The sequence below is a fragment of the Mustela lutreola genome, chromosome 16 (genome assembly GCF_030435805.1).
Source record: "Mustela lutreola isolate mMusLut2 chromosome 16, mMusLut2.pri, whole genome shotgun sequence".
NCBI lineage: Eukaryota > Metazoa > Chordata > Mammalia > Carnivora > Mustelidae > Mustela > Mustela lutreola.
The window spans coordinates 27,384,703-27,410,353 of record NC_081305.1 but is presented as its reverse complement, the minus strand read 5'-3'; the positions used below and the strand labels follow the sequence as shown (position 1 = coordinate 27,410,353).

Genomic DNA, 25,651 nt, shown 5'->3' with positions numbered 1-25,651 from the left:
ACTCCCGAGAGGACGGCGTCCGCTGGCTGAGGATGATGGCACATGGTCTACACAGCTCTGGTAAGAAATCAGGTCCGTGTGGCCACCTGGACACCTAGGATCTCTATCAGCACAAGAAAGACATCCACGAGGACCACTGTTCTGGGGTTCATAAAAGCCTCAAAATTTGGGGTAGGGGGCGGGGGCTGAGGGTGAGGGACTTTGGAGAACCTAAGATGTCAACAAAACAGGGCCCATAAGAAAATGGAGCGGTAACAGGGACCACTTCCAAAAAAGCGTGAAGAGGGCAAAGGCAAGTCCACCGTCACTCCCCACAACACCTGTTCGCAGCTGACAAATCGGAGCTGGAGCCCCGGAGACCGCCAGTGCACAGGAGACAGCACAGGATGAGCGCCCCCCCACCCCGCCCCAGTGTGGCCAGACCCTGGCCTGGCCTCCAACCACCGCCCTGCCCTGAGCCTCTGTCCCAGATGCCCCCAAGAAGTGACAAAAGCCAAGCGACTATACAGTGCTCAGGATTCTTTCCTGTCCAGGTACAAAATCTAAGGGTGCGTTTAGGGCTTCTCTTCCTGGGTCACTTTAAGCTACAGAAGGCAGTTTTCCGCTTTGATCACAGGCAGACAGCTTTATTCAAATGTCTCAAGACCCTCTAACAGTCTCCAAGCCATTCCCTCTTTTCACACATTTGAAACCTAAGAACACACAGAATGAGGGTCATCTTTAATGTGTGCAACACCTAGGATGTCAGGATGGGGAAACACCCTCCATCAAAGTGGGGTTCAACTCTGGCCCCTCGAAAAGAAACTGCCTTAGCTTCCAGCCACACACAACACACTAGAAGAGTTTGCATTTTATTATTATTATTGTTTTACAATAAAAACAAATAGCTATGCTCTCAGCAAAACAAAACCAATTTTTTAAAAAAATCACAGAAATCTACTAACAGCATTTCAAGGTAAGGCTTTTGAAAGATTTCTTCAAATAAATTATCCTGGCCTAAACATTTACTCATCACTCTTTTCAATTACTTGTCAACATTCCAAAAACTTTCAGTTATGTAAAATACATTTAACTTTGCCAATAATTTTAGATAATACTGGATTCTTCCCCAAAAGACTATCATAAAACTATGCTTTAAAACAAAAAAAAAAAAAAAAACAACTTAATCCAAGAGGACATAAAACTGAACTATGTAGCCTGTGATTGCGTGTTTCAAATCCTGGAAGTTAAACGTGTGAAGAATTTGAAGACCAGGTTCAGGACCCAGGTCTGCTCCGAGGCAGGTGGCTTCAACGTCCTACCTATGTTTAATGAAACCACCAGGAGCAAAGTGACAAACAGGAAGAGCTCCGGGAGAGACACAAGAGAGATCTCTTTTTCCGAGGAAGCCCTCTAACGGTGACTGGCCAGTGCGTAAGGTCCTCCTCTTCTCTAAGGACCAAATCCACAGGCTTTGGCATCGCCTCATTCACTTGCCCAAGGAATTCAAATCCTAATCAAAGCCTGCTGCTCAGCCCCCGTGTCTGGGGTGGGGGGCCGTAAACTCCAGAGCCGGGGACAGACACGCAGCAGTGCTCATGAGCTGCTGGAGCCCCAGCGTTACCGGTAAGAAAGCCAACTTTGGGTCAGGGCTCGGCAGGCTATCCCAGATGGACTGGGATATGGCAGGCCGCCACCTCCCACTCTAGTGCCCTGGCCTTTCCCCTCCTCCGCTCCACCCAGCAAACCAAGAGTCACTTCAAGATGCCCTGCCGCCCTGGGGCTCCGGGAGCCTGGGGCTGTGGCCTTAGGGTGCCTCCCCACCGAGAGCAGCGGTCTGACCATCGAAAGTACCCAGCGGTGAAGTTGGGTACTTCCATGGGCCGCCCACTGCCCACGGCTCTTCGGGAGCCCAGCCCCCGCCCTGCCTGCCGAGTTGGAGCTCAGGACACCAGCGGGCACGATCCAGGAATCGGAGCTGCTGGCTGCGGGGTGCCTGGCCGCCCTCTTCCTCTCGGTCAGCCCACCCACCCCCCTCAGAAGCCCAATCAACGCCAGAAGAGATCAAGCCTCGAATTAAAATGCGCAGTGTTTCTAAAGGGAAGAGAAATGTCACATAGAAAGTATTACAAAAAAGGATTAAGTTTGTCAGCTGTCCAAACACTATTAAGACCACATGCTTTATACAGCGGCAGCGGGGCCGAGCCCCTCCTCGGACAGCGGGCAGAACCGGGGCCAGGCCCGGGCGGCGGCGCTGCTGGAGGCGACGGGGGTGGGGGTGGCAGCCAAGTGCTAGGAGATCTGCTGCTTCTGGAGCCTCCGTTCGGCGGCCGCAGCCAGCATCCTCCGACGCAGGGTCACAGGGTCGGAGGTCGTGCCTTCTGACAACAGGCAGCTCTCGGAGGCTGAGTCGACTTCAGAACTTCTGTTCAGGAAACGCCTACAAAAGCCAAAGGACTTGCGTGAGATGGGATGGAAGCTCTGGAACATGGACTTGTGAAACGCACAGGCCGTGTCTTTGTCTGTAATTTCCCCATTTCCCAGACAGTGCTATGAGGCAGTCACTCGGCAGCAGCCCGTGAAGAAGACACCTGTCCCCAGACGGGAGAAGCTCTGTGCCGAGGCCTGCTGAGGGCTCTTCAGCCCCTCCTGCCGCACAGGCCACTCGTAGGGCCACCCGAGCGGCCAGGAGGGCGGGCCTGGGAGTGGACACCAGCCCGGGGAGAGCCTCTCTGGGCCTGTTTTTTCAGCTCTACTTCTAGCCCATAAGTGCAATGACAGTGCTCCCTCCGAGAGGGCAGTGAATCTGATTCATCAGCACAAAGGGCTTAGGTCACACTAGCACACAGGTGCTCCAAAAAAGAGTGACCGAAGCCGTCCACGGGAGACGACCAGCTGCTGGAGGTTACCAGTTAGGCCCAGACCCTTCAGTTTTCCAAGATGTTTGGAATCAGAATGTTTCTAATGGTTTTTCAATGTTGGCCCTCTGTTTAAAAAAGGCACAGTGTGGGCCTGATACAAGGGCCTTTGGGCCACCAGGTTGTGACCGGAGATTTAGATGAGCGAGAGCCAGAGATCAACTCACTTGCGAGCCTGCTGCAGGAGGTCATCCTTCCGCTGGACCAGCATGCGCTGCCTCTCGTCCGCAGACTTGGAGAAGCGGCTCCCCCGGGCCTCAAAGTCTTCCCCCTCACTGGGCTCCACCTCCACCTCGCTGAAATCCAAGGCCTCCTCCAGCCGAGGACTGAGGTCTAGCGGCACACGCTCAGTCTGGGCACAGAGGAAGCGAGGGACCACTATGACCCCAGGCCACCCTCCTAAGAGCAGATTCCCCACCTAACCCAAGTGCCCCAGTGTTCTTCTGGACCCAGGGGGAGGCGCGCTGCCAGCTGGGGAACCAGCAGCATATGCGGAATGGCCGATGGGGGCTCCTGAAGGACCAGCTGCTGTATAGGCTTGGGCCCCACTAGGAACAGCACCTGACTAAATGTTCGGTATTAGTGAAATTGTTGTACAGGATTATCAATATGGAAAAACAGAGGCACCTCGAAATTGTACTGTCAGAAAGTAATAAAGTTAACTCTCAGTCTGCATTCTGGGAAGGTTCTGTTCAGCTCTACAAGTCACTCTCACACTTACACAAGTATTATTGCAGTTACTGCACAAATTTTATACCTTCACTGGACTCTGAAAACAGAGGCAGGCAGATTAAAAGGGATAAATTCTAAGGATCTTTTTTTAAACAGCTATAAGTCACACGATTCCTTGTGTAACAGGATATTAAAATGGGACTCTCTCAGTTTGGGCTCAAGTTCTGAACACGAAGACAACGCCCAGGCTCCCCCCCAACACTTGGGCTGTGCTCCTGCCATTGGACCGACCCAAGCAGCCCAGGGTCAGCCCAGCACCCAGCTCTAGGCGACAAGAGTTGAGGTGGAAGAGGCTGAGAGACTGGCCTATTTGTAAGCCTTCCTCTGTGTGGCACTCATCTGTCATGCACGGTCACCCGTCCCTGCTTTCAGCCTAGTAAGTGAGGGGACTTTAAGAAAGCCATATGTCCAGACCAACACTCCCTACAGTTTGGGGCCCTGGGAACTGGTGGTGACTAACACCCCTGAGGAATCTCGAGACTAAGAAACTTGCTCGTGGCAGATAAAAATAGTCTCTGAGGGGAGCAAGTTCAACTTGCATTGACCCTAAGGCCCTGTTGTGTGTCCTGGGAGATGGCTGTGGGTCCTGCAGGAGGGGACCAGCCTGAGGTTGTTGAAACAGACTTTGCCCACAGGACCACGCGGAGGGTGGTATAGGCTCCACAGAGGTTGGGGCGCGATCACAGAGAGCCGGCCCGGGCTGGGGTTTCCGGTGCTAGATGGGGCAGGGGGTCTGTAAGGTAACAACTGTGGAAGATACATAGACAAAGACACACACACACACACACACACTGGGGTCATGTGGCCAGACCCAACCCGCCCTTCTATACACACATACACACACACACAGACACAGACACACACACACCACACACAAACACTGGGGTCACGTGGCCAGACCCAACCCGCCTTCCTCCTGAGCCTGACTCCGGAGGAGCTAGAAAGAGCAGCTGGTGAGTGGAGGAGGAGATGAAGGAAGGAAACAGACGTCCACCCCCAGCCCTGCGGGCTTCCGAGCCAGCCTGAGCTCAGGCAGGGGAGAGCCTCTGCATTCAGTACCGGCACAGTTCATGCCGCGCCTGGGCTACGTCGAGATCTTTGCTAAGAGACCGTTATCCGAGGACTTCTTACTTCTTGAGAAAAACTGAAACCACTACATACCATGTTCCTTGTGAAATAAGTCATTTTCCTTCACTGCGCAAGAAAAAATTCAGACACTTTCATGTTAACTGTAAAAACAGAGGTGGGGAACTGGGACAGAAAATGAAAGTGCTCTCCTCCCAAGGGGCCTCCAGCCCAGCCAGCCCAGCACTCAGATCTAGGCTGGACCAGCTGCCTAAAAACCTACAAATGCAAACCTGAATCCCTTCTTCAAAAGCCAGGCGCCATTTTACAAATGCTGCCCAATCCAAACATGGATTTGTGTTAGAAAAATTTAACTCAGCAATGGATTCTGAAAAAGCCTTAGTCTTACGGTTTCCAATTTGCAGGGAAAAGCATGCAAAGTGAAAACAGCTTCCAAGTCAGATATTAGAACAGCTGCTTCAAGAAGCACCGCCCCCAAGAGACACTGGAGGATGAGGCGACACCAGGGTCGGACCTGAGCCCCGTGAGTGGGAAGCCTCACGTCACAGACACACAATGACCGGGTGGTTTGGGAGTTTTTCCAGTCTATTAAAGTTTCTGGAAAAGTGTGGTCACTGATTAGGCAAATTGAAAGTAGAGATGAAGGGTGTAAGCCAGAGCCCAGGGGGCCGAAAGCGTGCAGAGGGGCGCGCCTCTGCCCTGGAAACCAGACAGAGAAGCTGCCTGCGGACAAGGCGGCCACCTGAGTCCCCCAAGTGCGCATCTAGGCAGAGCTAGCTCCCAGGAAAACCATGCACCTCCCACCTCCACACCACGCAGAGGGTCTCGTTTGCTTGAAGTACATGGAAACACCTGGAAATGCTGAGTTGGGCAAGTGAGGTGTGCGGGAGAAGACCTCAACAGTCTCCGTCTGGGTTCAGATGTCCAATCCCCCTATGTCCTGCCTATACCCAGCTTTCCTCTGCCCCTCCTAGTGCTCAAGCTCAAGGCGGCAGAGCTGGCCTGGGGACAGCATGACTCTGTTCTCCTCCAGGTCCTGAGGACAATGCCCAGGGAGCGGGCTGCAGGCCCTGGATAGAAATGCAGGCCATGCTGAGGGCACCGATCGATCGGTTTGTTAACCTGAAATCCTGGGACGCTGTGGCATAGGGCCTTCTCTGCCACCCCGGCCCGAGGCTTCATGAACATGAGAGGCAGGACTGAAGACCACTGCCAGGCACCGGAATGCACACACTCTCTCCCCAGGGTGCAGGCCTTACCTGCAGAGAAGCTTCTCCCTCCTCCTGGTCTCCGTTTGGTCTATCCACAGGACTGTTCAATGCCGGCCTGATGCCATCTGAGCGCTGCAAGGCAAACAGCAGCACAGACAGTCTGGAGCAGCTCGGGGCTTAGAGAACAGGGCCAGGGAGAACCCGGGGTACAGAGAGAGCTTGGGTCCCCAGCAGTGTCTGGGCTTTGACAAAGTCTGCGGCAGCAATGAAGCTGCCACTGACAGCAAAAATAAGGCAAGGGAGCCCGAGGCCTGAGCTTCAGATATCACCTGGCTCCCATTCTGCCTTCCCTCAGGAACAGTGACCACACAACGGGAACACACCAACAGCAGGTAACACTGACTGAGCACTTACGGAAACCCGACAGGACCACCTCATTGATCTTAACACCCTGTGAAGCAGCTACTGTTGTTCCTCTCATTTGCAGCCAGTCTGAGATCCTGGCCGAGGCCACAGATGCACTGAAGCCCTGCCCATCTCCCTGGAAGGTCCTGCCACCTCAGTGCCGGCTGGCCAGGCTTCGTATCACTGCTAAGAACTTGCTCTGCCTGCACAAGGTCACCGTGCACCCCACCCCCTCAAGTGGCCCTCAGCCAGCAGTTGATGGGAAGTGGCATCCAAATGGCCCCGCTCCCCACCCTCCGGAGGCCTCCCATGGGATCAAGCTCTAGTCATCCAGGACACTAAGCTGCTCTAACAAGCCCTTACTGGCTGCCTCCCCCAACCCCCACCCATCTCATAGCCCCACCTGCTGCCTGTGTCTTAGAACCTTCCCAAATGACCCACTGGCACTAGAACCCTTGTCCCAGGCTCTACTGCTGGATAATCCAAAGTCAACAGCCAGGTCAAACAGGGAAGGACCGATAAGCCACGTCTAACATCAGCCCATTTGACTCCGAACTCCAGGCTTGTTCTCTCTCAAAAGATTCTCAAGTTTTAGGATTTTGTTAACACATTTCCATATATTCTTATGCACAAAGTTGAATGATTTCTTGTTAAATGACTCCCTGGTCATGTACTGATCCCCTGGGCCTGCCAGAGAGCTTGCTTCAGAATGTTAATACTTCGGTCAAATCACTGTGTCTTACATCTGAAACTAATACAACATTGTCCACCACCCTTCAATAATAAAATTTAAGTAAATAAATAAGTAAAACGTTACTACCCCTTGAACTCAAAGAGGTTATATAATGGGCCAGGAAATCTGTCCTTGTTAAAGCAGTCAGGAGTCCCAGCATCACAGAGCCGTCACACCTGATGGAAAAATCACACCAAGGTGCCCAGCCAACCAGGGACGGAGGGCATTGCCTCCTACAGCCGGGGGCAGCCAACAGCAGCCTGCAGGCCAAATTCCCCCTTCCACCTATTTTTGTAAATGTTTCCTAGAAACCAGTCAGGCACCCACACTCACATACTGTCCATGGCTGCTACCATGGCAGAGCGGAGACATTACAACAGGGACCCGGTGCACGAAGCCTACAATATTTCTAACTGCCCTTTACAAAAAAGGCTGCCAATCCATCCGAGAGGAACCGATGCCATGACGACCTACAGGGCCAGGCAAAGTGGGCAGACTTGCGATGTCCACCTGTACAAAACATTTTCCCCAATACATTTGTCTTTGTCTTCCTCCGAGCCCCTGGGGTGGGTCTGTCCTCAGTTAAGATGTGCAAAGTTAGGAAATTCATCAATCATGATTGATAATTAAGGAACTAAAAAGTTAATCTACAGGATTAAATCTTTGTGAAGACAGAATCTATTTTGCACTTACCTGTGTGGGAAAAGGGACTTGAATCCGTCCTTCTAAAATGTTGTCTGTGGTTATTTCCACCGAGCGGGTCAGCTGGAGGTCCTGCAGCACGAGGTGGTATGGAACTTGGGGAAACATTTCTTGAATCTGATGAGCCTGGAGGAACACAAACACAGAGGCCATGAGACATTCACTCTCGAGAGTTACTGCTCGGGGCTGTGGTGTACAGCGAGCTCTGCGCACTGAACCTGGCATCTGGCCTTGAACACACAAGCAAGAGGCCTCTCTATTCTGCACGTCCGGTCAACCTCACTGCTTCTGGCGTTTTTCCAGGATACCAAACAGGTAACTTGGGACAGCATCACTTTCAAGATAAAAAGAGCACAGAAATCCAGCTGGATCCCAAAACAGGCTCAACTCGAATATTCCAGTTTTAAAGTGTTCATTTTAAAGGTCAGTGTAACTGGGGTTGGGGGAAAAAAAAAGCGTCCTCCTTAAAGAACACCACCAAAAAGGAACAAACTTCTGATACACGGCCAAAATACATGGACAAAATTCAAATGCCTTAGGGTAAGTGAAAGAGCCTGACTCATAAGGCTATTACTATAGAATTCCATTTCTATAGCATTCTAGAATAGGCAAAATCAAACGGACACAAGACAGATAGGTGGTTGCCAGAGGCTGGGGGTGGGGAGAGAAAGTGATGACAAAGGGGCATGATGTCTTCTGGGGCAGGGGAGATGGAACCATTCTCTATCTTGAGGATGGTGACGGCCACACAACTGTAGGAGTTACAAGATCCACAGAATCAGCTACTACAAAGGGTGAATCTACCATACATAAATTATACTACAACCGGGAAAAAGAAGATTAAAAAGAATGTAAACTTGGAACATGAGAGCTGTAGGTTTCAGACCGCAGTCAAGAAACATCAGCAAGTCCACGCTGGGCTGAGTGGCAGTCGGGGTGTAGGGAAGACAGCACAGGTCTCTGACCCACCCCCACCCACGCTCACATCAAAGGGGTCCAGACTTTGTTTTTTTCATGTATGTGTATTTGTTTTATAATGCTTATATTCATGGTTTTGTTTGTGGAAAAGCCCAACAATCAAAAGGAAAAAAAAGCAGGAATAATGGGATTGCTTTAGAAGCACAAGGAAGTCTGCTTACAGGGGCACTAGCTCGGCAGGAGCACGGTGTTCTAGCTAGTAGAGGGGAAGGCATCCAACATCAGGGCCTTGAAAGCCAAGATTAGGGTGCTTAGTGTCTCACTGGGGCACAAGGACAAGACAAGCAGAGTCCTGCCGCAGGCCCCATGTCCCCCACACACCTGGGACCCTGAAGGGTTTATAGGAATGAGAGCTGAGCATTTTTTCCTCCAGGTTGAATCAAAGCTAAATGGAGAGGAGTCCATAAAAACCTCGACAATCAGTTAACATTCTTCTCTAAAACAGCTTTCCCCTCACTTCCCAAATAAAAACATGCCCGAGATTCATTTTACTAGACCAAAGCTCTTCTTCCAGAAAATCCAGTGAGTTCAATATTGGATCTTTATAAAAAATGTATGGGGCCAGTACACTTGGGGTGCTAAAAATAGGCTATTCCAATCCATCATGGAGCTGGAAGAAGAACAGCCAGAACCTCTCTGAGAAGTCTAAACACCCCAGCCTAGTCTTAGAGGTTCACGTGCCCAGGATTCTGATTTTCTTAGGGAGCAAGTGAGGTGATCCACCTGCAGAGCTCCGACAGCTGCCGGGGCCCGAAGTCCACTCGCAGAGCCAGACATGAGCCAGCGGGAGGCCGCATCAGGCTGCCACACTGCAGACCACATGCACCCGTTATGATGTCACGCACGCACTGCTGATGTGGCTGAGCAAAGGAGTACTGGTGAGCCTTAAAAACAAAAGAAGTTCTGGCCCCTGCTACTACGTGGATGAACCGTGGCAAGTAAAACAGGCCAGCCACGAAATGACAAACATGATCCCACAGGTGTTCCTGGGACAGGGGCTTGGGTGCACGGAGGAAAGGATGGGAGCGTGACTTCACTGGCTCCTTCTCCACAGCTTCTGAAACCTGTGTAAAATGGCCTGTTCAAAAACCTTAAAAAAAAAAAACAACTTAGAAAACCAAAACTCCCCTAATGCCCTAATCCTCTCAAGCCACCACTTCTATCCCACTGTTTCTCCAGCTGCCACACGTTTCCAGTCCACTGAGAGTATCCAAGCCCACAGGCCTCGGAGACCACCTGCTCCTCAGCGAGGAACAGACACCGCCTTGGCATCTCCGCTGGGACAGCTCCCGCCCAGCCTGAGGGGCTGCCGAGGCCCCGGCCCCAGTCCTGCTCCCACCTGGGTCGGTGCACAGCACCTCCACCTGCCCCACGGTGGCACTGAAACCCACTGCAATGGCCACCCCTCCACCCAAAGCACGGTATTGTTGAGGCCCATCAGTTCACCTTCTGACAAGTGTCGTCACGAGGCCCGTTCTTTTCATCTTTACCACCAACAGCCTGGTCCAACCACACCCTTCTCACCTGCACTGCCGCTGCCTCCCACCTGGGCTCACGGCTTCCCCTCGGCCCCCCAGAATCCAGTCTCCCAGAAGCAAATCATTCTGTTAAATGTCCGTCCATTGGGGGAGGAAAGAGGCCTTGAACAACCTTCTAATACTTCCAAGACAAAACCTAAATTGGGGGGGCGCCTGGGTGCTTGGGTGGTGAAGCCTCTGCCTTCGGCTCAGGTCATGATCTCAGGGTCCTGGAATGGAGTTCCACATCAGGCTCCCTGCTCAGTGGGGAGCCTGCTTCTCCCTCTGCTTCTACCCTTCACCCCCACTTATGCACACTCTAATAAATAAAACCTTTAAAAAAAAAATCTTAAAAAAAAAATTTAAACCGGACTGTGGCCTACTAAGCCCTGCCTGGCCTGGATCTGCAAGCTCAGTTCTCGCCATTGTCCTGATCCCAGACTTGCTAGGCTCCAGCCACCTCTCTGCCCGCAGCGCTTTCTCGCCTCCCAGCATCCACACCCATGGTTTCCACTGCCTGTTTCCCCCAACTGCCTCCTCCTCATCCTTCGGTTTCAGTTGAGGTATCGCCCCTGGGAGAGAAGTCCTTGGCCGCCTCCCCTAACACAGCCCTCACGGCCCCTACCCTGCCACATCACCAGCCTGACTCCCTGCGGGGCCCTCACCACATCGGCAGTAAGCTCCCTTGTTTCTGCGTGTAATCAGGCGTCCGGGCTAGAATCTACGCCCCCGGGAGCGGGGCCCACAACCGCCTTGTTATCTGGCAGGGGCTGTGCGACTGTTTACAGGGCACAGTGCCTGTCCCAAGAACAGGCTTTCAGGACAGCTTTGTCGAATCAAGTCGTGAAGAGAAAGACATGAATGAACAATGAACCAGGGACACTCTGAAGCACTGACCAGGCTTACCGAGGGCAGCCAGAGGCCCTATCTCAGCAGGACCGGGATAGGGAGCATTGTCAGACTCCTGCATTTACTGTCACAGTGAACTCTAAATTGCAATGATGAACATATTGCTCTAACTCTACAGAACAAAAATACACACCACATGATAAAGCTTTAGAAACACACAAAGAATATCTGGAGACTACCCTTGAGCCAGCAGCATGCGTGCCTTCAGATCTCAAAGTATACCCGTGTACCTCCACAGACATGTGTGTGCTTATGGATTTGGGGAAAGAAGGGGGCCAGGGGTCAGGAAAACACATTTCGTAGGCCCAATACAACTTTTAATAAAAGACCCATCATTCTCTCTAGTCACTGAATCTCCAAATACTTCTGGCTAAAATCCAGGAGAGCCCCCAGATTGGCCTAGAGCATGATGAAGTGAGTGTGGCAGGGCTCAGAAAAGAATAAATTATCTGCCACGCAATGGAACTGAAAGCTGGTTTAGGGGCGCCTGGATGGCTCTGTGGGTTAAAGCCTCTGCCTTCGGCTCAGGTCATAATCCCGGGGTCCTGGGATTGAGCCCCGCATCGGGCTCTCCGCTCAGTGGGGAGCCTGGTTCCTCCTCTCTCCCTCTCTCTGCCTGCCTCTCTGCCTACTTGTGATCTCTGTCTGTCAAATAAATAAAATCTTAAAAAAAAAAAAAAAAAAAAGGAAGAAGAAGAAGAAGAAAGAAAAGAAAATGAAAGCCAGTTTCCAAAGCAGTTCCAAGTCTGAAAACACAGGAATTTAAGTGGTCCCAGTGAATACAGAAGATGCCCCCGAGAATCCCGCTACTCCACCAAGGGGAGCCTGCGCACCCCGCACACCGTCAACCCCTCTTCAGTGGGTCACCATCCTGGCGCGCTCAGGGCCCCTTACCATTGCGTTCAGCTGTGAGTTGCTGGCCTGCGTAATGCCTAGAATGTTGGTGGTGTGCATCACCTCGACGGAAAAACTCGGCAGCCAACTGGCAATCCGGGACCCTAAGACAAACGAGAAGCCAGCACAAATTAGAGATCCCTTTCCCTGTGTTGTCTACTTTGGTGTCGGCCACTCCGGGCCACCAGATGGTTCCACTGAGGCCTTAGTACTACAGGCCAGGCTTTTTGCTCCGAGGGTCCCAGGTGGACAAGCTCATGTCTAAAGCCTCACATAGTACACATGGTATCGTCATCTACTGGGATCCCCATTTTACTTAGTGGGATCCCAGTGGCCATGGCATTTTGCCCCCACAGCACTCAGAAGTTAGATAACTTGCCCAAGTCCATACAATTTAATTACGGGGGTCAGGATTTGGAATCAGTCAGGTTCCAGAACACTTCACCACCACGCTCTCCCGCTTTCCCGTGGCTCTGGGTCCACACGTCAATCTGCTCGTAGCCTGGCAAATAAGGGAGCTTTTTCAAGGTTCTACAATCGCTACAAAGAGGGCTTTGGCTCTTCTCTTTCACACTATACACATTTACTACTCATGTGGACATGTCACTTTCACAACGATGTTCAAGTATTTTCTATTTAATCATCTGATTTGAAGATCCTGATTTTCTGATACAATTCAAAATTCTTTTCAGAGTGTCCCATGACACAGGCTTGTGGACTCAAAGTACCAAGAAGTCTGCTGCTTCTGCCATTTCCCTAAGAAAAGAGGATCCCAAGATAAAACAGCACCAGGGCGCCAGGGTGGCTCAGTCAGTTGGGCGTCTGACTCTGAGTTTCAGCTCAGGTCATGACCTCCGGGTCCTGAGACTGGGCCCCGTGTTGGGCTCTGTGCTCCACACAGCGTCTGCCCAAGATTCTCTTCTTCTCTCTCCTCCTGCTGCCCCGCTCACTCTCTCTCAAGTAAAAATCTTTACCATAACAACAAAACGCCACCAAGTATTGGCTGTGAAGCAACCTGCTGTCAAAGCCACACATTTAGGGGTTATTTCCGTCTCCTTCCCAAAGAGGCACTAAGGCCTGGAATATAAAACAGGCTAAATGGGTCTCAAGGCCTTGCCCAACAAAAAACTGGGTAATTATTTCACGTACTTACCAGAGAGAAACAAAGCTGACTTTTCTGTTTTGACTAAGTTTTTAGTAATAATTCGAAACGTAACAGACTACACAGCCGGGCCCCATGTGTACGATCTGCCCGCGCCGTTCCGAGGTCACACCTGATAGAGACCTTAACTGAGCCAACAAAGCAGCCGCCTCTAAGGCCTTGAGCGGCCACGGCCCAGCCAGCCAAGCAGCCTCACCTCCCGCTCTCAGAGACCAGACTCTGCTGTCCTTGATCCTCCTCTCAGAGGTCTCCCCAACACACCATGGCTCCCGCCACACTCCACCCTTGGAAACTCAAATCCCAGTTCTGAACAGCACAGCTCCCAACAAAATTCCAGGAACACCTGTTTCACGGTAACAAATAGGAACTCATAGAACTCAGTGGTATCAAAAACGGAGGAGAATCCACAACAGCTTATCTCAACGTGGATTAAGGAAAGACGGTCAACCAGCCCAATGTGGAGCCCATGGTTTCAGAATTTTAAATGCAGTTTTTACTACAACTCCTTCCAACACTGCCAAGAGGCAGAACACCCATATTTTATGGGTGAGGAAAAGCTTCCGGCTCAGAATCCACTTCTGGTACTCACTACAAAGGCTGCCCTGCGATCCTGCATTATACACTTACGCACTGCACTGACACAACCAATCATTAGCGCCGGTAAACCAGTAAACTGAGTAAGTGTGTGCCTCACAGGCATGACTGAGTCAGTACTCGGACCACCTCCTCCTCCCCACCCCCACCCACACATTTGCAGAAAATCCAGCAAATGCCTGGCATAGAGTAACTCCCCAAGGCTATCCGCACCCACTGAACACTTTCAATTAAGAGGGAAATATTTCTAGTAAATTGGCCTACGCAGGGCAATTTATAATTAAAACAGCATCCTCTTAGGGGAGAAAGCCCCTCGGGTACAGCTTTAGAGGTTGAAACTAACCATCAAAGTGGAAGAAGTGATTGTGTTGATTTAGGCGAGGTCGGCCTTCAGCGGCTGCCACAGGCACCAAATTCTCATCCAAGTTGTCTCCTTGCTGGTCCTCCCGGACCCGGTTATTGTCGGCAATATTGAGAGACATTCTGCATGTTGGGCAGGAGGTGTCTTGTTCTAGCCAGGAACGAAGGCAGGAGCTACCAGAAAGTCCAGAATAAGATATCCTTAGCATATTTTGTGAGAATTCACCAGAAGCACTCTGAATGTAGCAAATGTGTTGCAATTTTTGCTTCTATTTACTGACAGTGAGATTTAAATATAGAGAAATGTTTGCTGACCTTACCTCTTCACTGATATACTTCTAAGCGTGTTCTGCTGTGAACATTAATTCATCAACATACATGGTCACCTAGCCAGCTCCTGGTCATGACCCTTCGCAAATAAGACCCCATCACATGGCCGCCATCTTCCTTTCCAACTCTATTCAACTAGTTCAGAATCCATGTGGCTGCACCCTGGCCTCCTGTGAATCTGACTCTTCTACAGAATTTGATCAGTGCTCTCAACTCTACTTCAGCTACCCACGAACATGGTCATAACCTTGGCTTTCTCTTCAAACTCTTGACTTCAAACATCTCCCTCTAACTAAAGCTCCTCTCCCTCCAGCTTACCCTGAGCCCCTTATCTGCTGAAAGCACCCTCCCACGATGACACCACTTTCTTATTAAGTATCACAACCCCTCATGCCCTCACTCTCCTCTTTACCTCGCTTACCTCCAACCACTCCTGTACACCCACCACCTCAGCTTCTCCAACCTTCTACTATTTGTACTCTGCTTTCCCAAGGAGGCTGGACACTTCTTTCGCCCTTTCTCTCAGGAAATGACAATGTATTAACTATGCCAGAGCCAATAACTATTTGGGCTGTCCATTAACGGGAAGTGAACTAACAAAACCAAGGTTGGATGAAATATCTCTAAGGTTCCTTCCTATTTTATAATAATACATTAACTTTCTTCTAAGATTTCAAGAAGCCTTCCCATCCCATAACATGTTATCTTTTCTCTAAGAATTCAAGAAGGGACTGAATAAAAAGTGCTCACCTCCTCTCTCTCTTTTTTTTTTTTTAAAGATTTTATTTATTTATTTATTTGACAGAGAGAGAGATCACAAGTAGACAGAGAGGCAGGCAGAGAGAGGGGGAAATAGGCTCCCTGCTGAGCAGAGAGCCCGATGCGGGACTCAATCCCAGTACCCTGAGATCATGACCTGAGCTGAAGTCAGCGGCTTAACCAATTGAGCCACCCAGGTGCCCTCCTCTGTGTCTTTTTAGTATCTGGAGACATGGGCATATATCACGTTAGGAAGGAGAGCCTCACCCCAAAGCAATGACCCCCAAAACATCTGGCAACCTGTCAGTACTTAGGTATCAAAATCGTCGCCAAGGCCAGGATGGAGCTACTTCTTACCATCTGTGCACCAGAGGAGTTTATAACAACAATGTGACCAAAACACGAGTGTCTACAGCCAATTTTATCACATTTGAATAAAGTTTCCATTTGTGACCATTTCGTCAAATAAATGATTGTATTTTTTAAAAGCTCACTTCCTTCCTCATAAGGGAAGTTGATGATTAATCAATTAAAGTCTGTTTTCCTAATGAACACCCTTAAATCACACCGCCAGTAAAATTAGCCTTGTGTGGGACTACAGAAGTATGTTAAGATCCTAGGCACCCTCCAATAATGCTACACTGTGACACACTTTTCATCAGCAAACCTAATTTTATTTTGTATTCTGCAAAACCTTCCCACATCAAATATAATAGCCTGAAAACTTCAAGGTGAAAACCACCAGATACAGTGACCTTAGAAATCAAATGCTAGAGTTCCCCAGCCAAAGAAACCAAACCTCAGAGAAAAACAGGTATTTTTCTCTGTGACTATACTCATACCCTATTGAAAGAGTATTTCTCCCCTTTCTAAGTATGACACTTCAATGTAATAAAATAGTCACTGGATTTTGAAATCTTCTAAACACATCTTCTATGAAAACAAATTATCTAGCTACACAATCTCCTGGCATCTAGATATTTAGTTTTATCATAAATTAAAATGCATTTACCCTTGATTACTGGAGTGTTAAGTCCTGACAGCCAGCTCTTCTCTTTGCAGTACAAGTGCCTGCATTCTTCGATGGCCAAGGCACTCACCTCCAAGATGACTCTCTCAGATAAACACAACGCCAGCCACAGGACTAAATGAGGAGCCAGCAGCCCCCTTAGTTTGTTTCAGAGATCTTGGTTGATTTCGGTAACTGACCAAGTAAGGTAGTTACTATACTATATTTTCTCTTCCTGTGCTTTAAACTCCTAATCTTACATTTTAAACATTTTTTTAAAGATTTATTTATTTTAGAGAGAGGGAATGGGTGAGTGGGGGTGTGGAGAGCAAAGGGAGATGGAGAGAAGCAGTCTCCCTGCTGAGCTCAGAGCCCCGACACAGGGCTCGATCCCACAACTCTGAGAACAGGACCTAAGCAAAATTCCAAAGTCAGATGCTTACCTGACTGAGCCATCCAAGTGCCCTCTATTCTTATGTTTTATTTATTTATTTATTTATTAAAGATATTTATTTATTTATTTATTTGACAGAGAGATCACAAGTAGGCAGAGAGGGAGGCAGAGGGAGAAGGGGGAGCAGGCTCCCCGCTGAGCAGAGATCTGATACAGGACTCGATCCCAGGACCCCAAGATCATGATCTGAGCCAAAGGCAAAGGCTTTAACCTACTGAGTCACCCAGGCGCCCCTATTCTTACGTTTTAAATTCACCAACAGTGAGCCCACAAAACCCTGGGCTTCCATCCTCCAACCTAATAAAAGCAGAACCCGAGGCCCACGCTTTCATCCTACTGATAACCTCACTGTGCAGCCCCAGGTGTTCCATGTGCTTTCCAAGACCTGGGATGTAGAAACCCTTTTTCCCCAAACTTTCCTGATGGTTATTGCTAACGGTATCTTGCAGTCTGCAAATAATAAGAACTACAAGGGCCAGTGCAGCCCCAATACTGATTACTGATAAGCTGAGACCAGCACAAAACAACTATCATCCCACAATCCTGTTCCCATTTTATTAACCAAAGCTTCAATGTAAGGCAAACCAAGACGTCCTATTCATGTTTGAAAACATTCTCCTGAAAGAAGTCAGTCACAAAAGGCAGGATTCCTTTTATATGAACTTTCCGGAACAGGCAAATTCATAGACAGAAAGCAGGTTAGTGGCTGCCTGGTGATGGAGGAGGAGGAAATGGAGACCCATGAGTGTGCGGGGTCATGCTGTGATGCTGAAACTGTTTCAAAACTACCAAGAAGTGGTAGCCGCACAACACTGAATGCCCTAAATGCCACTGAACTGTAGACTTTAAGACGGTTCATTGTTAGGTGAATTTTGCCTTCATCAAAGAAGGAAATTGTAAACTTAATCTAATCAGGTACTTTATTTGGAGAAATGCTGTGTGAATTTTCTGGTCTTCCAACCTCAGCCAGCGCTGTACGTGCAGTTACCCAGCCGCACAACCAGGAGAATCCCGGATTCCTCTTCTAGACCTTATTCCCAGAGCCAATTCAGCACCATGCGCCTCCATTCCTCCGATCTGCCCATGTGTCCCCAAGCCCCTTCCAGCCCAAGCTACTCTCAACACACGCCTGAATCACTGAAGCCCTTATTAACCAGTCCTCCTGATCTTCTCAAGCTGTCAATCTGATCCCCAACGCCTCCTACGGCCCTTCAATGACTTCTCACCTTTTCCACCGGCCCTCAAGCCCCTGAAGGTCTAGCTCCTGCCTGCTTCTCCTGCTTCAGCAAACGCCACTCCCTTCGTAGGTTCTAAGTCCTGGTCACACCAATTCTCTTTCAGTTCCTTCCACACACCCCATTCCCTCCTGTTAGAATATCACTCCCCTTTTGCTGACTCAACTCCCACTCATCACCCGGAGTCACTCCTCCAGGCTTGAGTCAGATTCCTTTGCTGCAAGTTCTCAGGAACCACGTTCCTTTCCTTTGGAGTCCTTAGCTCCATTTATACATACACGTTCAGAAATGTGCCTGGCTGATTTCTGTTCCTCTCCTCCATTAAGCTACAAGCAGCAGGAAAACAAAGACCGTATCTGTGGGTTCTGTTTTAGCCCCAGACCCCAACAGAACACCCAATATAAAAGAAATTTTATCAACATATGTGTTCTCCATAAATGGACCCACAACTATATGGTTAACTAATCTTTGACAAAGCAGGTAAAGAATATCCAGTGGAAAAGAAGACAACAAATGGTGTTGGGAAAACTGGACAGCAATATGCAAAAGAATGAAACTGGACCACTTCCTTATACCATACACAAATATAAATCCAAAAATGGATGAAAGATGGAAATGTGAGACAGGAAACCATCAAAATCCTAGAGAACAGAGGCAGCAGCCTCTTTCACCTCGGCTATAGTAACTTCTTCCTGAAATATCACTGGAGGCAAGGGAAACAAAAGCAAAAATGAACCACTGGGCCTTCATCAAGATACAGTGCTTCTGCACAGCTAAGGAAATAATCACGAAACTAAAAGGCAGCCTATGCGGGTGCCTGGGTGGCTCAGTGGGTTAAGCCTCTGCCTTGGGCTCAGGTCATGATCTCAGGGTCCTGGGATCGAGCCCCGCATCAGGCTCTCTGTTCAGCGGGGAACCTGCTTCCCCCTCTCTCTGCCTGCCTCTCTCCCTACTTGTGATCTCTCTCTCTGTGTCAAATAAATAAATAAAATCTTTAATAAAAAAAATTTTTTTTTAAATAAAAGGCAGCCTACAGAATGGGAGAAGATATTTGTAAATGACATATCTGATAAAGGGTTAGTACCAAAATCTGTTAAGAACTTATCTAACTCAACACCTAAAAAAGAAGTAACCCAGTTAAGAAATGGGCAGAAGACATGAACCGACATTTTTCCAAAGAAGACATCCAGATGGCTAAAACAAACATGAAAAGATTCTCAACATCACTCATCATCAGGGAAATGAAAATCAAAACCACACTGAGATACCACCTCATAACCTGTGAGAACGGCTAAAATTAACAACACAAGGAACAACAGATGTTGGCGAGGATGTGGAGGAAGGGGCAATCCTCCTGCACTGTCGGTGGGAATGCAAACTGGTGCAGCCACTCCGGAGCGCAGTTTGGAGGTTCTTCAAAAAGTTCAAAACAGAACTATTATACAATCCAGTAATTGGATTACTACCCAAAGGATACAAAAACACAGATCTGAAGGGCCAATGTTTACAGCGGCACTATCAACAAGAGCCCAGACTATGGAGCAAGCCCAAATGTCTATCGGCTGATGAGGGATAAAGAAGATGTGGTATATATATGTAATGGAATATACTCAGCCATCCAAAATGAAATCTTGCCATTTGCAATGATGTGGATAGAACTATTACGCTAAGTGAAATAAGTCAGAGAAAGAGAAATACCATATGATCTCACTGATGTGGACCTTAAGAAAGAAAACATGAACATATGGGAGAGGGGAAAAGAAAAAAAGGAGAGAGAAACGAACCATAAGAGACTCTTAACGACAGAAAACAAACTGAGGGCTGACAGGGGGAAGGCAGGTGGGGGTGGGGTGGACATTAAGGAGGGCACTTGTGATGAGCACTGGGTGTTGTATGTAAGTGATGAATAACTGAATTCTACTCCTGAAACCAATACGGCACTGTCTATTAACTAAAATTTAAACTGAAAAAAAGTATTTAAATTTAAAAAATTAACATTAAAATATAATATACCTGTTTAGCTACTGATGCTCAAGTTCCAAAGCCCTTCTGATATTAAGAAAAGGAGAAGAAAATTGTAGAAGAAATTGAAGAAGAAAAACAATTGGGGAATATAAAATGAGAAGAGGAAGAGTAAAGATATAAAGATGAAAATTTTCTCAATGTGCAAAAATGATCACAGATGCAAAAGGCCAAAAATAGCTCAGAGGTACCTCATCATCAAAAAAACATCCAATCCAGGGTGCCTGGGTGGCTCAGTTAGTTAATTCGAGTTAGTTAATCTGACTTCAGCTCAGGTCATGATCTGAGGGTCCTGGAATCAAGTGTCTGTTTCTCCCTCTCCTTCTGTCCCTCCCCCTGCTCATGCTCTCTCTCTCAAATTAAAAAAAAAAATCTTAAAAAAAAAAAAAATAGATTTTCTGAAAATGCTGTTTGGTCTCCCTGATAACATCATCAGTTTTTCTGGACTGTTTCGCGGCCCTGGTCCAATCCCCAACTCAACCCACCTCCCTGGCATGTTGCTTTTCTGTTGCTTTTGTGCATGTGCAAAACAGAAAATTATAGTCTCTTGTCCCAGTGAGTGCATAAACTGTTTCAAAGCAAGGACTCCCCCTGTCCCTTTCTTTTAAATCTTGCAGGCATATCTGTACTACTTCAGGGTTTAACTTGACAAGGAATATGAAGACAGCAGACCCAGAAATGACGATGGCAGGCTGTGAGTGGGGAACGGTCCTGCCATATAGAGAAGAGGCTGAGGGATGGAGGACGACAGCCCAAAGCTTCCCACAGCACTCCCTGCCAGCCCTACAGCCGGACTGAGGTATTGTCCCCCCTCCCTTGCTAGGAGTGGTCTGGAGCATGGGCCCAAAAAGCACCCTCACGCCCTGGACAGAACACCAGTCCCTACTTGTGGAAAAGATGTCCACAGGGCAGTTTCCTCGCGGCCTGCATGGAGTCCCAGCAGATGGCACAGTCGTCATTGTTGACAGCCAGCTCCTCGGGAGTTGCAACTGCAAACCTGTAAAAGAGACGCAGCCAGCAGACCCCCTCTGTCAGTTCCCCACACGTACACTGGGTGCCCCATCGCAAACTTTGCCCTCTGACAGCAGTTACAAAGGAAACTGGCTCAAACATTTCCAACCACCAGAAACATTACACCTGCTTTCTCTTCGTAGCCCATCAAAGAGTTAGAAATGTATACACAGAAACGAACTCTGTCTTAACAACAGCTGTTAGTTCCTTCAACATAACACATTAGCTAAAAATGACTTGAGGGAACATTTTTGGGCAAACCAGAGGAGTTAAGACCCATCCCTGGAGAGCCAAACTGTTCCCCCAGACACTTAAAGGGTACCCATTCATCTCACAGCAGCAGGTTGGCAAGAAAGTCCCTCCTTTGGCGAGCTTAAGAGTGTGTATGTGTGTAAACATGCATGGGGAAGGAATAAGTGAGACCTACTTCATAAAACAGATCACAGAAGCCCAAGGAAGCTTCCACTTAAGGACAATGATGATAAAAATAATGGCATAATAAGAACTACCTAGAATTTATTGAGCAGCTATTACATACCCACCCTGTTCTAAGCACGTAACCTGCATTACCCCACTGACTCCTCCTAGCAGTTCCTGGACAAAGGCTCTGCTATCATCCCTAGAGCGGAAGCAACTGAGGCACAGAGATCTCACTAAGGTGCCCCCAAATCACAAAGTAAAGCCTCATGTAGGTGAGGATTCACACCAGGCAGTCCATCTCCAGAGCTTCCACTTATCATCTTTGCCCTGCTGTTAACAGCTAACAAGAGTGGCTCTCGGATCACCCGGGATCGGTTATTATGGAAGGTCTACAATGAGTCCAGTTGGGCAACACCGGCATGTGCTCGCTCACCTGGCCTCCATGTTGCCAACCACACGCAAGTAGTTCTTGTGCCGGCGGATTCGACGCTGCACTTCGTGGAACAGGTAACGCAGCTGCATGAAGATGACCAGGCTGGCCATGGATAACCAGATGTTGCCAAATAACTTCATGGGAAGGAGGAAAAATCAAACACACAACAAAAATGAATGGAGAGCCACTGGGTGGCTCAGTGGGTTAAGCCTCTGCCTTCGGCCCAGGTCATGATCTCAGGGTCCTGGGATCGAGCCCCAAGTCAGGCTTTTTGCTCAACTGGGAGCCTGCTTCCTCCCCTCTCTCTGCCTGCCTCTCTGCCTACTTGTGATCTCTCTCTGTCAAATAAATAAATAAAATCTTAAAAAAAAAAATGAATGGAAATTTGCTAGTGACAAAGGTGAGGTAGGCAACAGAAGCTCTCATTTGTGGTAAGGGCGAGCTGGAATGACATTTCACCAAGCAAGTGCAGGTATTTCATCTCACTGCCATGACCAATGTACACACTCTTCGGCCTCGACACTCCATCACCACCTATATTTTCTCAGGAATTAATCAGAAATTTAAAAACTTTTTATACACAAAAATATCCGTCCATGCGATTACAAAAAAGAAAACCAGTAAATGAGCAAAATGCCCCGCAGGGAAACAGTCCAGTTGTAAATTCATATAATGTAACAGTATATAGTCATTAGTTATATTTATTATAAAATAAAGTTATATATTAATATTACACTATATTTATGTATAATATTTTTAAAAGATTGATTATACGGGAAAATATCCAAGTGAAAAAAGCCAGATAAAACTATCTTAAAAAACTAGCATGTGACAAGAAATTACGTAAAGATGTGAAAATAGCAAATAGCTGAATACAATCTAAATATCTACTATGAGGGTTGGTTAATTAAATCATCATACATCTATATAATGGAATTCTTATCCTGAAGGCATTATAATGGTTCAGAAGAACTGTGGCTAACACAGGACAATACAGATAACACATTAGCTTAAAAAAAAAAAAGGCAAAACTAAACTGTATGTCGAAAATACAATCTCAATTTATGACTGTATGTATTTGAATATAAAAAGCAACAATAAATACAATAAAATGTTAAGTTATCCCTGGGCATTTAGGAAAGCTTTTTAAATAAAAGCTAATTTTTTTTTTTTTAAGATTTTACTTATTTATTTGACAGAGACAGATCATGAGTAGGCAGAGAGGCAAGCAAAGAGAGGGGGAAACAGGCTCCCCGCTGAGCAGAGAGCCCGACTTGGGGCTTGATCCCAGGACCCTGAGATCATGACCTGGGCCGAAGGCAGAGGCTTAACCCACTACCCCCTACAAAATAACGGCTACGTATCAGCAGCCACAGAAACTAGGCGGGGCATACGGAATCCCCTTAATTTCATGGTAGAAGAATGACCAGTGTATGGGTCAGTGGAGTTCACAGTGTCAGAGGACAACAAACTCCTCCTCAAGCTGGGCTCCAGCCGAAGCGCACGCCATTATTCTACACCCAGCCGCAAAAAGACAGAGGGACACAGCTGCGTCTGTTTTGAGAGATTTTACGCAGCTTACCCATAAATGTTTCATTTCTCATGGACTAACCAGGATTCCTGATTCTAAAACACTTAGCTCTCTGTTAGAGCTCCTTCTGCAGAAGCTTACCAACATGTGAATATGGTGCATGAGGTCCAGGGACAAGAGAGTGAGCTCCATGACAAAATCTGTGTAATAGACATAGGTTCCTTTTCCTTCCCATGTCCCTTCATGGTTGAGGTCCCAGAGGTGAATTACATAGCTGCAGTGAACAGGGAAACATCATTTTAGCAATTTACTATTACAGCTTAATCTGGCTTAAACATGACGCAGTACAGTCACATTTTTATAGATTTTATATATGTGACACTTAAAATCAACTTTATGAGTAGACCTAATCGCCTCCCTCCCAAATTTCTACTCACCGTAAAATCACATGAGCAGTCCTCACTGTCACAAGAAGAGACTATAAAGAAAGATGTAGTTCTTCTTTAGTAAAATTTGGAATTGCTCAGGCCAAACTTAACTTTTACGAAAAGATAAAAGGCAAGCATTTCTCAGTTCAACTAAAACACAGGTTATTCAAGAGGGGGGATGGTGGTGGGGTGACGGTGGTGGGGAACGGGATGAATGCCTTCAAAAGGTACAAACTTCCAGTCACAAGATAAATCAGGACTGAGGATGTCACATCCAATATAATGACTAGAGTTAACACTGCTGTGGCACATCTGAAAGCTGTGGAGAGGGCAGATCCTGCAAGTTCTCATCACAAGAAAACCCCTTTCTTTTTCTGTATCTCTACTGAGATGATGGATGTTAAGGAAGCTTACTGTGATAATGACTTCACAATCTATGTCCGTTATTCTTTAGGCTGTATACCTTAAACTTACACAATGCTGTGTGTCAACTGTATCACAACAAAACTGAAAGCAAAAAAGGAAGGTTGTTCAAGCTTACCAACTATTTTTGATCTGCTTCAAATTTCCATGGGATGGTTTCATGACCTAGAAACCAACTTTCATTGAGCCTTTTTCTATTAACATTGACTGATTACACCTGACCATCTCCTGGGGCTGCCTTCTACAATCTTGAGGTTCATTCTAGTAGCTTGATGATCACTTCTATTTTATACAGCAGAAAGTCCCCATCATGATTATCTCAAAGGGTGTTTGAATACTTGGTGATCCCATACCCAAAGTATAGTTCAGGTCCCCCAATCCAAGACGAGTACCTGCTCTCTACATAATGCTTTGTCCATTCCCCTTGCCCACATAAAAGCAAAAAGAATGAAGAATAAACTAAGACCTTCATGGTATTTTATACTATAGAAATTGACATTTTAAAAAACTCTTCTTAAAATACCAGACTAGAACTATTACATTGTTTGAGAATTGAAAATCCCAATTTATAAACGGAAAATATTTTACATAGAGAAACACTATAAATATAAAAATATGATTATGTTTAAAATATATAATCTGTAACATTATTAATTATCTTAAAACAATCAACAGTAATGAGCTAAAATTAAAATATGTATGTAGTATGATCCAATAGGCCTAATTTAAATATCTTTATTTATACCTTTTCCAAAATTTGGCTTAATATTAATAAAAGTAAAAAGCAGGAAAGTCAGACTATCATGCAAATGGTGATTTATTATAAAATATATCTAAAGCACACTAATAAAAAAAATCAGTGCAAAAAATTTTTAAGATTTTTTCAAAAGAGATACATACAGACAGTAATCAGTTGGAACTGCGAATGTCTTACTAAGTACTTAAATGTTCCTTTCCTAATTTTATTTATACTAATACAACTTATTCTGAAATCAATGCTATTAGGCAAAATTTCAAAAAATATTAAATTTTAAAAAATAACCTCTTATCCCCAACGTGGGGCTCAAACTCACGACCCCCAGATCAAGAGTCACACACTCAACTGACCCAGCCAGGCACCCCAATAAATTTTAATACTCTTCTAATAAATTCCCAAATAGTAGTTCAAATTTCGTGTTTTAATATTAACTAATTAACTTTAATAATCTATTATTTTTTTCACTTAAGAGTAGCAATTATGGTAAAGATAAAAAATATCTTGCCTTTGGCTGGAGGAAAAAAGCAAAGATAGCAATTGAATATAAGGACATACAAAAAATTTTTATTTCTATTGAATGAAACTTAGTATTTTCAGAAAGGTTTAAAAAATAAATTTTAAATACACATAAATATCTCAGATTAGTCTTCCAAAATAAA

The 25,651-nt window shown here is 46.9% G+C and overlaps 1 protein-coding gene across 1 annotated transcript in view; it reads right to left on the bottom strand.

Annotated features, from left to right (window-relative positions):
• Positions 1 to 2,000: 2,000 nt before the first annotated feature.
• The window catches only part of AMFR (autocrine motility factor receptor), a 39,487-nt gene continuing 15,836 nt past the window's right edge, over positions 2,001 to 25,651 (bottom strand). Inside the window, exons 5-14 of the mRNA XM_059152959.1 lie at positions 23,822 to 23,862; positions 23,526 to 23,658; positions 21,854 to 21,987; positions 20,876 to 20,986; positions 14,164 to 14,354; positions 12,065 to 12,168; positions 7,758 to 7,892; positions 5,975 to 6,058; positions 3,065 to 3,249; positions 2,001 to 2,419 (exon numbers count right to left, since the gene is read on the bottom strand). Of these exons, the coding sequence (XP_059008942.1) occupies positions 2,272 to 2,419; positions 3,065 to 3,249; positions 5,975 to 6,058; positions 7,758 to 7,892; positions 12,065 to 12,168; positions 14,164 to 14,354; positions 20,876 to 20,986; positions 21,854 to 21,987; positions 23,526 to 23,658; positions 23,822 to 23,862 (1,266 nt within the window). The 3' untranslated portion in view covers positions 2,001 to 2,271. The remainder of the gene's footprint in view (positions 2,420 to 3,064; positions 3,250 to 5,974; positions 6,059 to 7,757; positions 7,893 to 12,064; positions 12,169 to 14,163; positions 14,355 to 20,875; positions 20,987 to 21,853; positions 21,988 to 23,525; positions 23,659 to 23,821; positions 23,863 to 25,651) is intronic.